Source organism: Oncorhynchus masou, unplaced genomic scaffold (assembly GCF_036934945.1).
Source record: "Oncorhynchus masou masou isolate Uvic2021 unplaced genomic scaffold, UVic_Omas_1.1 unplaced_scaffold_1938, whole genome shotgun sequence".
Taxonomy (NCBI): Eukaryota; Metazoa; Chordata; class Actinopteri; order Salmoniformes; family Salmonidae; genus Oncorhynchus; species Oncorhynchus masou.
The window spans coordinates 77,501-90,714 of record NW_027016835.1 but is presented as its reverse complement, the minus strand read 5'-3'; the positions used below and the strand labels follow the sequence as shown (position 1 = coordinate 90,714).

General features: G+C 45.9%; 1 protein-coding gene across 1 annotated transcript in view; it reads left to right on the top strand.

Moving 5' to 3' along the window:
• Nucleotides 1–709: 709 nt before the first annotated feature.
• The window catches only part of LOC135539219 (zeta-sarcoglycan-like), an 86,662-nt gene continuing 74,157 nt past the window's right edge, over nt 710–13,214 (top strand). The window contains exons 1-2 of the mRNA XM_064965040.1: nt 710–792; nt 9,082–9,204. Of these exons, the coding sequence (XP_064821112.1) occupies nt 9,090–9,204 (115 nt within the window). The 5' untranslated portion in view covers nt 710–792; nt 9,082–9,089. The remainder of the gene's footprint in view (nt 793–9,081; nt 9,205–13,214) is intronic.

Sequence of the window (13,214 nt, the reverse complement as noted above, 5' to 3'; positions counted from 1 at the left end):
GTCACAATCACCGCATGTTGTACTCAGATGGAATGGAGAGGGATGAACTTATTTATAGAGGACCGTTGCAGGGCAACATCAGTTCAGAGCACTGTTAGATATGTGTCTCTTCAAACACATTGGACTTCAATGGAACTCAGTGAGGTTGTATACTCTGCTATCAGGTACGGTGGTTGTTTTAGAAACGACAGACAGACAGACAGACAGACAGGCAGGCAGACAGACAGACAGACAGACAGACAGGCAGGCAGACAGACAGACGCTGTTATTGTCAGATACACCAGACAGATAACAGTGATATATGGGGTCAGACATAGTAGTACATGCCCCTGGAGCATTTTAGAGTTAAGTGCCTTGCTCAAGGGCACATCAATATATTTTCATCACTTTTCTGGCTTGGAAATTTGAACCTTGCGGTTACTGGCCCAACACACTAGACTCCCTGCCACCCTACAGAGAGAGATGGGGGTGGAAGGGGAAGAGAGGTATTCTGTATGGTTTGGCATGTAAAGTGCCTGTTAGGGGTTTATTAAGCAGCAGCATGAGTGACTGACTCGTCCTTGACCCCGAACAGCGCCGGTACATTTATTGTGAAGATTATCCATTGTTGCTGTAGCCGTTTGCTCTAGCGGTTTGCTCTCTCTCTCTCTCTCTCTCTCTCTCTCTCTCTCTCTCTCTCTCTCTCTCTCTCTCTCTCTCTCCAGGACAATCCTCTGATCCTGCAGTCAGACAGAAATGTGACGGTGAACGCAAGAAACAACCTTGGTCAGCTAACAGGACAGCTCACTGTGGGTGAGTCAGCCTCCGCCGACACCAGCTGGCCACACACACACACGTACACACACCCGTCCCACACACACCCGCATTCACACAAACACATGCAAACACACTGCCCCCCCACACACACACACAACAAGCACACACACACACACACACTAACACACACACAGATTACCTGGACTCTTGAACAAAAGTAGCCCATCTTGGGTAGTTGTGTTCCAAGAAGTGGAACCCCAAGACAGCCGGGCCTCAGAAACCCCCGGGCTGGGGAGAACCCGACCATGATGGGGCTTCCGTTAACTATCCCCGCCCCCTGGGCCACACCGCATGGTGCCTCACTGACTGACTGACTTGCTGGCTCCAACACATCGCTCTGGGGAGTTCTGCATTGTTCCGGAAGTCCAGAACAGAATTCCCTCCTCTACTCCTGTCAGAGATTCCAGAAGGATTCCAAGGGTTTCTGAAGGAGCTCTGAGTCAGCATGTTGATGACACTCACGCACTTTCTAGTCAGGAGGAAAGGGGCTTTCGGAGGGAGACTGTGCCGCTGGACTGCTGGATATGGCCATGATTGATTGGGAGATTTTGACCTGGAATGGAATGGAGAAACTGGTATCTGGAAGGGACTCATACATAGCAGTAACACTGGCAGACTAGTGGACCCACAGGAGAGAGAGACTCAACCTTCTTAGATGGCTATCATTGTACTTATCAGCTTAGTGGTCTCTGGTCCAAGGAGATAAGGGTACCTGGTGAGACCAGTATGACCCTGTCTCTTAGTGTGGTACTCAGGCAACCTTAGTGTGTTAGTCTCTCTCTCTCTCGCTCTCTCTAATATTTGTATCTTCCTCCATTCCCTCTGACTCCTCCCCCTCCCTCTTTCCCTCTCTCTCTTGCTCTCTCCTCTCTTCTCTATCTCTTCCTGTTCTCCGTCTGTGAACTGGCTAGTGATAACATTCATCTTCCAATAGGAGAACAGTGTGGTACTTTGGAGTTCTACTCCACATCCACAGACCTCTCTCTCTCTCTCTCTCTCTAATTTACTCTCTCTTTGTATGTGTCTGTCTGTCTGTCTGTCTGTCTGTCTGTCTGTCTGTCTGTCTGTCTGTCTGTCTGTCTCTAATTTACTCTCTCTGTAATTTACTCTCTCTCTGTATCTCTCTGTCTCTGTGGGTCTCTCTCTCTCTCTCTCTCCCTCTAATTTACTCTCTCTCTGTATGTCTCTGTATGTCTCTGTGTCTGTCTGTCTGTCTGTCTGTCTGTCTGTCTCTCTCTAATTTACTATCTCTGTAATTTACTCTCTCTCTGTATCTCTCTGTCTCTGTGGGTCTGTCTCTCTCTCTCTCTTTAATTTTCTCTCTCTCTCTCTCTCTCTCTCTCTCTCTCTCTCTCTCTCTCTCTCTCTATCTCTGTCTGACTGTCTCTCTCTCTCTGTATTTCAAAGTTCCACTGTCCATAAGCTCAGATAAATTATATTACAGTCAATTATGAGACACACTTTGAAATCACGGCCGACGTGCTCTGATCATAAGGTCCTTGGAGGAGACACACAAACACAGTTCACCTTGGTGCTATTAGGGCATTGGAACTCCAGCCAACGACACACACGCACATGCATTCACACACAGACAAACACATACATGTGCAGACACACACACACACACACACACACCTTATTACCCTCCCTCAGCCAGTTGCTAAAGGCCATGAAGTTACCCTGTGGCACAGAGGAACAGACAAAACCGTCACTGAGCCTTGAGTGCTGCACTCTGTTTTATCCTCCCTCCCTCCCTCCCTCCCTCCCTCCCTCCCTCCCTCCCTCCCTCCCTCCCTCCCTCCCTCCCTCCCTCCCTCCCTCCCTCCCTCCCTCCCTCCCTCCCTCCCTCCCCCTCCCTCCCTCCCTCCCTCCCTCCCTCCCTGTTCCTGTCACCTCGTTAATTTGAGTGAGGACCTGTCATGGCCCATATCCGAATCAGGGCTCGTAAAAATGAAAAGTGAACTTGGCCCACTGAAAGTAGGCTTTTGGCCCCCTTTCTGACACCAAAATGCTATTTGTCTTCCTCTCCATGTAGAAATTACCTTTAACCACAGAGCTAGGATCAGCTAAGCCTCTCTAAATCCTTAACAATCAGAAGTGAAGAAAAACTGAAAAGTGTCCTTGGATCAGTCGACAGCAGCAATCTCCTAGTCCTGTGTCCTCCTTCCCCCTCGGAGAGAATAACATCATGAGAGTATTTTCTGGACGTGGTGCCCAGCTGCTCGGAGGACAGCGAGGGCGAACGGGAACGTCTGTTGTCTTTTTTTTGTTGTTGAGGTGTGTCATTGACTTTTCATTTGTATAAGTGTATTCTGGGTAATAAATGGCTTTCTCACTTTGCGGGAAGATTTCATTACGACCGTGGCAGGAGACAGGCGACCAAAACTGGCGACGGGGGCCAAAATGCATTTTTGGGAAAGACAGCGCATAAGGGCGTATGTGACTGTGAGTGTGACAAAAACGTCACAGGGATCACTCTCACCCGCCACGCTGCCAATTTTAGAAGTGACTTTCACCGTCCAGCCGAACACTCTATCTAAAACACTACTTTTATACCCTTTTATACCCTGTCCCTCCTTGTTTCCTAGAAGAAATGGACTTCAAACCTTAAACTGGCAAACTCCCCTATGACTTTGTAATGAGCTTCTAAACTTCGGGCTTCATTTATGTCCCGTTATCTTCTCCTGCTCAGTAATTATTTTCTCTTTTATCTCGGAGGAATCGTTCCACTCATTTTTTTTGTCCAGCTGCTGTATCATGTGGGTGGGGTGGGCAGGGTGGGCAGGGTGGGAGTCGGAGATGTTCTGGGATTAACACACAGGACTTTGGGGTAAAGAGATGAGGCACTCTGATTGGATCCCCGCTCTGTCACCCATTCTTAGCGTCCAATAGGAACAGGTGTTGAAAGCTCTACTTCCTTGTTATTTTGGTATTTGCTCTTACTTGCTATTAAGCAATTTGGTATGTACTCAAAGGCTAACTTGCCCTTGAGTCATTCTGGGTAAGAGACAGCTTCAGTGACAAGAATATGAATTCTACATTTGATCATGTCTGCTGTGCCTGTACAGGCATAGGGCCGTCTTTCCCTGTGGCTACTACCGACCGTTTGCAACTGTTCTTCACAGGTGGCATATAAAAGATGATGAACTAGCAGCGCATATGCTTTGTGACGCGAGATCATTCTCAATGAGAACATATTTGCTATAGGTATATTGGGACGTGTTAGAATAGAATCTGTCCATTTTTATGAAGGAAGTACTCATTTTGCTTTGTTCCCATCAATGTCATGCCGGTTATTGATGTGTGTGTACAGATGACACCGCAGGCCTCCGTGTTTACAGACAGCCATGAAGAGTGTGTGATTAAATCCACCTTTTAGCAGCGTCTCTTCTTTGCCTCCTTCGTCTCCCTGGCTGAAAAGATTCTCTTGATTAATGTGTCGGATGAAACCAAACTTTTTCCCTTTCTTCTCCCGCGCTCTTTATTAATGAGTGTAATCTTATTTAGACACATAATTTGTGTATGTTTGTCCATAAATCATGTGTTGTTTTTCTAACCTGGGGTAAAAGGTGCTGCGCGCTGCAGTTTTCTGACTCCACGGCTCTTCAGTTTTTCAAAAAGCACCTTCAAAGAGTCGAAAGGTCTTCTTCCAGGAGACTCCGCTCTCTGACTGATTTCAGCACTTCAAAAAGAGACCAGCGATGACCTCGTTGTTTCGCAGTGTTGCATCACCTTCTTCAGTGTTTACTTTTGAAAGTAAATTAATTCAGCATTTCTCAGCCCTCGTTCAAAGGGGCCGTGACCAGCTAGCTCGACGAGTTCCCGTGACCAACTAACTCGACGAGTTCAAAACTTAAACTTGTTTCTTTAGACTTTATATTTTTGACAGGAAAAAATGACTTTAGACTTTGTCTCTTCCCCCATCCCTCTACTTTGTATCTGAAAGGTCAAAATGGCACCAAACAGGGATTGCCCCTTCCCCCTTTGTGGTTCTCCCCAAACAACCAAACTGCCCTCGTTCCTGACTGACTACAAAGCAGTCATCTGCTTTCTCACGACGCCTGGATGTTGAACATATTCACTAACCACATTATATCCTATAGCAATGTGTTGCCTGACAGTCGTTGACGTGGCACTCAGCCTTTGGCTGGTGAAATGTCACGTCTGCAATGTCACGTCTGCAATGTCACGTCTGCAATGTCACGTCTGCAGTGTCACGTCTGCAATGTCACGTCTGCAATGTCACGTCTGCAATGTCACGTCTGCAGTGTCACGTCTGCAGTGTCACGTCTGCAGTGTCACGTCTGCAGTGTCACGTCTGCAATGTCACGTCTGCAGTGTCACGTCTGCAATGTCACGTCTGCAGTGTCACGTCTGCAGTGTCACGTCTGCAGTGTCACGTCTGCAGTGTCACGTCTGCAATGTCACGTCTGCAATGTCACGTCTGCAGTGTCACGTCTGCAATGTCACGTCTGCAATGTCACGTCTGCAGTGTCACGTCTGCAGTGTCACGTCTGCAGTGTCACGTCTGCAGTGTCACGTCTGCAGTGTCACGTCTGCAGTGTCACGTCTGCTGTGTCACGTCTGCAATGTCACGTCTGCAATGTCACGTCTGCAATGTCACGTCTGCAATGTCACGTCTGCAATGTCACGTCTGCCTGGAACCCCATCTCTGATTGAACAAGTGACATTTCCTGCGTGTTCAATATCACCACAGAGGATCATCCTTCATCCTTCTCTAATCACAGGAAAATCTGCACCAATGAATGATCTCGGCAGCTGGTTTATAACGGCCTGTTGTCATTAATCTTCTGAGGAGCAGAAGTTTCAGACGCCAGTCCAGACCCACTGTCTCCTTAGTGTGGGCTGCTGCTGTCAACGTGGATATAACTACTTCTTATCACCGGTTGTCGCTAAGTGGAAATGTCCTTGTCTTCTCCAAAGTGTTCCAAAGTGCCCTAACAAGCCACCCCATGAAGTGTTGTGAGTGTAAACTCTGCTCTAGAGTGTTTTCGTTGACGTCCAGCAGCCATTTCCCCTCTTATATTACATTTGCAGTTATTATGGTCATTTAGCAGACACTTACCCAGAGTGACGCTCATCCTAAGGTAGCTTGGTGAGACAACCACTTATCACTGTCTTACACCACATACCGCGGATGTTTAAATTCATCCGTTTTGACGTTTTTGACGGTGAGGACATACGGAGCTGTCAGGGAGTCAGTCAGAGTCAGTTAGCGCTGCTTTTGGCTTTCCGCCGACGTTCAGAAACGTAAGAGAGCATTCTAAATGTACCTCACTTAAGTCGACGTTTTTCTTAAACTGAAGTCATGTACCTCAGAGCCAGAGAACAAAACGCGCCGAGATCACGGCATGAAAACACGGAAAGTTCATCAAGTATTAACAGTGGTTTAACGCCTGGTTGTTGAATCCTGTTCTCTCTCCTGGTGTTGTTGCTCTGCTTGTGTGACTAGGAGTAATTCCCCTGTGGCTGTATCTGGGGGACTGGAGGAGATGTTGATGACCTTTGGAGCGTATCTACTGTAAGTGGAAGTCTATGGGATCTGAAGGACGGTTGAGAGTTGAGGTTGTTGACGCCGGGCGCTGGTGATGCTGAGCACTGTTGTAGCCATGTCGCAAATGTAATCAGAGTCAAACTATTTGACTTTTCTATCTCAAAGTCAAACAGTAATGTGGGAATTCAATGAGAGGCGGAGTAGAATGGAAGAGAACAGCGCCCTGGCCGGGGGTGGGGGGTGGTGGTGGGGGGGGGGGTGAATGCTTCCTGCTGTGACTCGATGCCTTGGTCACTGCCGCATTTACATGTTTTTTGAAGCATCTAGTAATTTATTCACAACCGTGGCGTCTAAGTGTGTCGCCGGACCCCGGAGTGTAACGCCCGCCACCCCACATCCGTCACACCAACATCCTCTTCCTTAACGCACCCCCTACGCCTGCAATTCCCCTTCTCTCCCGGAGCAAGAGAGAGGGAGACAGAGCAACGGAGTGACATCAGCAGGAGAGAGTTTAATTTGAATACCGCACTGTTGTTTTGATGTAGTCTGCAGCGATGCCACGGCTATTTATTTCTGGTTCTCAGTTTGTCACCCCAATCTGTCTCTCTCTCTCTCTCTGTCTCTCTGTCTCTCTGTCTCTCTGTCTCTCTGTCTCTCTCTCTCTCTCTCTCTCTCTCTCTCTCTGTCTCTCTCTCTCTCTGTGTCTCTTACTCTGTCTCTGTCTCTCTCTCTCTCTGTCTCTCTCTCTCTCTCTCTGTGTGTCTCTTGCTCTGTCTCTCTCTGTCTCTCTCGCTCTCTCTGTCTCTCTAACTCTCTCTCTCTCTCTCTCTCTCTCTCTCTCTCTTTCTGCATCCTTTCTTTTCCTCTCATCCCTTTTGCTTTTCTGTGTCTGCTTGTATCATATCCGTACCATCGCCAGCAGGCAGAGCAGGAGAGAAGCCAGGCACAGCATATGAATAAGGGCCCCTGAGAAACCCATCATAGTAAGATTCGGTCAAGTGGGGATTAATCAAATGAGCACATAAATTAACACTTTTCTTAATGAGGACTCCTGTCGTTATCGGCATCCATTGGAATTAGGTTGTCTTTATCTGCGGGAGTGGGGTGCTATTAATCTCCAACCGTCATCATTATTCCACCTTTTTGCTTTTAATCAGATGGGGCTCGTAGAAAAACAAGTTGTCAAACTCTGCAAACCACTTCTAGGAGTCTACATGAGGAGGATCTGAATTGCATACATGATGGGTTTTTAAACGACACCAGCAGAAAGAAAGAAATAGAAACCACGTTTCATTGCTGAACAGATTGATGCCCAACTTTGTTTGATTTTTCAAGATCAATTTCAAGAGACTACAGTATAATTGCCTCCAATACTAATTGTTATCAGAAATGTATCTCCACTGGATAACAGCCCACAGTGTCTTTATTGCAAACTATTTCAAATCCTTTCATCCTCATTGGAACAATTATTTTCATTAGTACGAATCAATGAAGACAGAACAGAAAAAAAGTGCCATTTAAACAACGAAATAACGAGCCTCGGAATCCAGAAACACACATTAAAAAGACAACCTGATAAGTAAACAAACAACAACAACAAAAAAGCAGTGAAAAACCAGCCAGCACAGCAGGATAGCTTTAACTGTCCGACGTGTTTAAGGGCCAGAGAGGGAGCGGCCATTTTCTTTACCTCATCAGATGGAAGGTAATCCCAGGTTGATCACCAGTAATAAAGTCTTGTTATGACTGACATGACACTCTTGGGATGCGAGGTGACAGATGGAATGGCTGAAGACCACAGCTCCGAGCAGCTAGCAGTAGACCTGCTGGAAACCTCCAATAGATACAGGCTTTAACCTCAGCTTAGCAAGACTTAAGGCCAAATGAAAAGAGAGGAGGAAGAGTGGATTGGATTGGGATGGAGGGAGGGATGAAGAGGCAACAAACAAATAATGCCCTCTCCTATCAGTCCCTGAAGGTCGGAAAGATTTGGAGGAGGTGATAGCTAATAGCTATGTATTTTTTTTAACCTTTGACCTGATTATGTAAGACAAGCAATGGTTTCTGGTTGTAGACCAAGGCTTTTCTGCCTCAAGTCTTCAATGGAACAGGGGCACATGGTCAGGTTTCCTTATTGTGTGCTGTGCAGTACTGCCATATGGTTAGAGTTACAGAGGCTGCATGTCTAGCATGATAGGTTGTTTTACATGACCATCCATGACCAACCAGCCATTCAAAAACAAGGCTTTTCAAATAGATATTGTTCAGTATAAAGGCAACATTTAACCACAAGCTGTTAAGTCAAGTACTTCAGTGTAAGAACCTGTTTGTACCGAGTGGTACACTATGTTGAGCACCATCTTTCACGCTCTCTATCTCTCAATTCAATTGGCTTTTCATTAGCATGGGGAACATATGTTTACATTGCTGAAGCAAGTGAAATAGATAAAAAAGCAAAATATAAATAAACAGTCACAAATGAACAGTAAACATTACACTCAAAGGAAGAGACACATTTCAAATGACATTATGACTATGTACTGTGTTACAATGATGTGCAAATAGTTAGAACTCTCTCTCTCTCAACTGCCCTTATTCTCTCTTCAAAAACCATTGCATCTTAGCCCTCAGGTAAACACCTGCAATGGAGGTGAGGTGTGATATGTGATGGTTTGTAATGTGTTTGTGTTTTGTATGACATTGACCCAACAAAGGGGATTTTTAAGTCTAATTCTCTTTCTCTCCCGCAGGCTCAGAGATGGTGGAGGCCCAGTGTCAGAGGTTCGAGGTGAGGAGTCCGGACGGGGAGCGGGTGCTCTTCTCCGCTGACGAGAAGGAGATCAGCATCGGCACTGAGAAACTGAGGGTGACAGGTAACGCATATACACATGCATGCAGACACAAACACACAGGCGGAGGGCAGCAGGTAGCCTCTAGGGTGACAGGTAGCCTCGAGGGTGACAGGTAGCCTCGAGGGTGACAGGTAGCCTCTAGGGTGACAGGTAGCCTCTAGGGTGACAGGTAGCCTCCAGGGTGACAGGTAGCCTCGAGGGTGACAGGTAGCCTCTAGGGTGACAGGTAGCCTCCAGGGTGACAGGTAGCCTCGAGGGTGACAGGTAGCCTCGAGGGTGACAGGTAGCCTCTAGGGTGACAGGTAGCCTCTAGGGTGACAGGTAGCCTCCAGGGTGACAGGTAGCCTAGCGATTAGAACGTTTGGCCAGTAACCGAAAGGTCACTAGTTTGAATCTCCGAGCTGACAACATGATCAATCTGTTGATGTGCCCTTGAGCGAGGCACTTTACCTTAATTGCTCGCTGTTGAGGCAGACCCTGTCTGGGACCTCACTCTGAGGGGGAGTTGAGATATCCAAAAAACACATTTCAAATTCACACATAAGTACTACTACACACTTGTACATGTTTGTACTAGGACAAATATAAGCACCCCCAAATGATTGTTATTAAAATCCCAGTGCAGTCCTGTGTTTTATATATATGTTGTACATTAGTTACCTCTCTGACAATAACAGCTTGTTTTCAGTTTCCCCGTCCCCACTCAGACCACTCACAGACAATCCTAGCTAAATTCTTGCTTGAGAAATTGCTCTCTTCAAAGAGAAGATATTTTCTTTTGGCAATTTTTGGCCATTTTAATTCATTCGTTACCCACAAATAATGTATATATAGAGTAGGCTGCCTATGCATAAACGGAGAACCAAGTGGTAGTTATCTTTTCAAGGAAATTAAATCAAATATGATTAGACTATAGTTTACTACAATGTCTGTAAATCATTATTGATAAGGGAAAGAAGTGCAGGGCGCTCAACCAACCATTACCCATGTATTTGTCTCTGCCAGCAAATCATCCTCCCAAAGGATAAGCTATATCATGTATGCAGAACGTAGCTCAAGAGAAAGAGAAGTCTCCTCTCTCACCAGTCCTGCTGCTTCAGACTCAGTAGCCACACGCGTGAGATCAGGTGCGCGTGTCGTCTCTATTAAATAGAGTAGCTATAGTCTGTACGGGCCGAGAAGCACGTGGCACGTTATCCTTCCAAGGAGATGTACTTCCTAAATAGGATCAGGCTATGGGTTACTACATTTGGTTAGAAATAAATATTGATCGTCCATATTTATCTCGGTCTGAAAATCGTCCAACTCCTAAAAGGCAGGCTATAAAACGTAGCGCAAGAGAAAGTGCAAGTCTCTCAGAATCTGCTCTCTTCAAACTACTTCTAGACTATTTGCTGATGTGGCAGAGCAATACCGATAGCCTAATATAATGGGCCATGTGAGAATCTCTGGTGATTTAACCTATTTCCTAGGATATTTTTTAGCTTTTTGATATTGCCTATAGGGAGCAGAATTGTTGAGTCCATGCCTGGCAAGTCAGCTGTGGCACATACGCCTAAAATAATCTTGCGGGACTGAGGTTGGGTTTGAAGCAGTTGCAGGTACAGATACATGTTAAATGCGGGTCAGTTGGGTGGATTTACCCAGTCTAAAAGGCTCCATTCACAGGTCAGTGCTCCCATAGCAACCAGATAGATTGTGATGGTGCTAAGGGCCTGTGTGCAGCAATGCACAGCGACTGCTAGTGAGTGGGTTGAGCAGGACTCAGACAGTTGTTGTGTGTGGCCTACATGCAGACATCAGCATTAGATAGAGAGACAGGGACTGAGAGAGAGGGACGGAAGAGAAAATTAAGAGAGAGAGAGAGAGAGAGAGAGAGAGAGAAAATTAAGAGAGAGAGAGAGACGGAAGAGAAAATTAAGAGAGAGAGGTAGGGAAAAATGGAAAGAGAGAGAGAGAGAGAGACGGAAGAGAAAATTTAAGAGAGAGAGAGAGACGGAAGAGAAAATTAAGAAAGAGAGGTAGGGAAAAATGGAAAGAGAGAGAGAGAGAGAGACGGAAGAGAAAATTAAGAGAGAGAGAGAGACGGAAGAGAAAATTAAGAAAGAGAGGTAGGGAAAAATGGAAAGAGAGAGAGAGAGAGAGACGGAAGAGAAAATTAAGAGAGAGAGAGAGACGGAAGAGAAAATTAAGAAAGAGAGGTAGGGAAAAATGGAAAGAGAGAGAGAGAGAGAGAGTGAAGGAAAGATTAAGAGAGAAAATGCACATGTCTATCTCTGTTTGCTTTCCTGGCGCGGTGGTCTCTCCCGGTAAACGAGGCGGCGGGGAGGTCAAGTGGAAGCAGTCGGGGGTTGTGGGCGAACAGACACCCCTCCTCCATCCTCCTCCTTTTCCCCTCTGTAATTGGAAAGATCTGTCCATTACAAAGCCAGGAAAGAAAGAAAGGGGGGTGCGAGTGAGAGATGGAGGGAGAGAAAGTGGCGGAGGTCTGCAAGGTGATTGATGTTGTCTTTCGTCGCTCACGTCCGGAGAATGAAAGCATGGAGGAAGGAGGGAGGGTTGGAGGAAGGAAGGAGGGAGGGTTGGAGGAAGGAAGGAGGGAGGGTTGGAGGAAGGAAGGAGGGAGGGTTAGAGGAAGGAAGGAGGGAGGGTTGGAGGAAGGAAGGAGGGAGGGTTGGAGGGAAGAAACGGACGTTTCTGTATGTGCTCCATGCAAGAACATCACTCATACTATCTCTGTTTAGTGTGGGGAGATATGTCATTGCCATGTGTTCTAACATGGGCTACTTAAACTGATGTTATTTTTGGATACATGTTTCTATTCTATTTTCTATTATCATCTGCATTGTTGGGAAAGAGCTCTCAAGTTAAGAATTCCCCTGTACTGTTTTACACCTGTTGTATCCTGGGCACGTGGCGAATAAAGTTTGAAACCTGAAACTTCTAACATACACTGAGTGGACAAAACATTAGGAACAGTATTGATGTCACTTGTTAAATCCACTTCTATCAGTGCAGATGAAGGGGAGGAGACAGGTTAAAGAAGGTTTTTTTTAGCCTTGAGACAATTGAGACATGGATTGTCTATGTGCGAAATTCAGAGGGTAAGACAAAATATTTCAATGCTTTTGAACGGGTTATTGTTGTAGGAGAACTGCAACGCTGCTGGGTTTCCTGTGTGTATCAATAATGGTCCACCACCTAAATGACATCCAGACAACTTGACACAGCGGTGTGAAGCGTTGGAGTCTATGTGGAATGCTTTCGACACCTTGTAGAGTCCATAACCCCAACGAATTGAGGCTGTTCTTAGGGCTTTAAGGCAATCAATATTTAGGTCTTCATAATGTTTTGTCTACTCAGCGTGTACCTTTCGAAATGGACAATTCTCACATCACACATTTGAGACGTGGTGTCAGTATCACACACATGAATATTGTAACATCACAAGACTTCTCATCATCAGTGTCATCTTACACAGGACTGGCTAATCAGGACCTTAGCTGACTTGAATTACATTATATTCAGTACCGGTCAAAAGTTTAGACACACCGACTCATTCAACAGTTTTTCTTGTTTTTTTACACTGTAGAATAATAGTGAAGACATCAAAACTATGAACTAACACATATGGAATCATGTAGTAACCCAAAAAGTGTTTAAAAAAATCCAAATGAATTTTATATTCTTCAAAGTAGCCACCCTTTGTCTTGATGACAGCTTTGGACACTCTTGGCATTCTCTCAACCAGCTTCACCTGGAATGCTTTTCCAACAGTCTTGAAGGAGTTCCCACATATACTAAGCACTTGTTGGCTGCTTTTCCTTCACACTGCGGTCTGACTCATCCCAAACCATCTCAATTTGGTTGAGGTCAGGTGATTGTGGAGGCCAGGTCATCTGATGTAGCACTCCATCACTCTCCTTCTTGGTAAAATAGCCCTTACACAGCCTGGAGGTGTGTTGGGTCATTGTCCTGTTGAAAAACAAATGATAGTCCCATAAGCGCAAACCAAATGGGATGGCGTATCA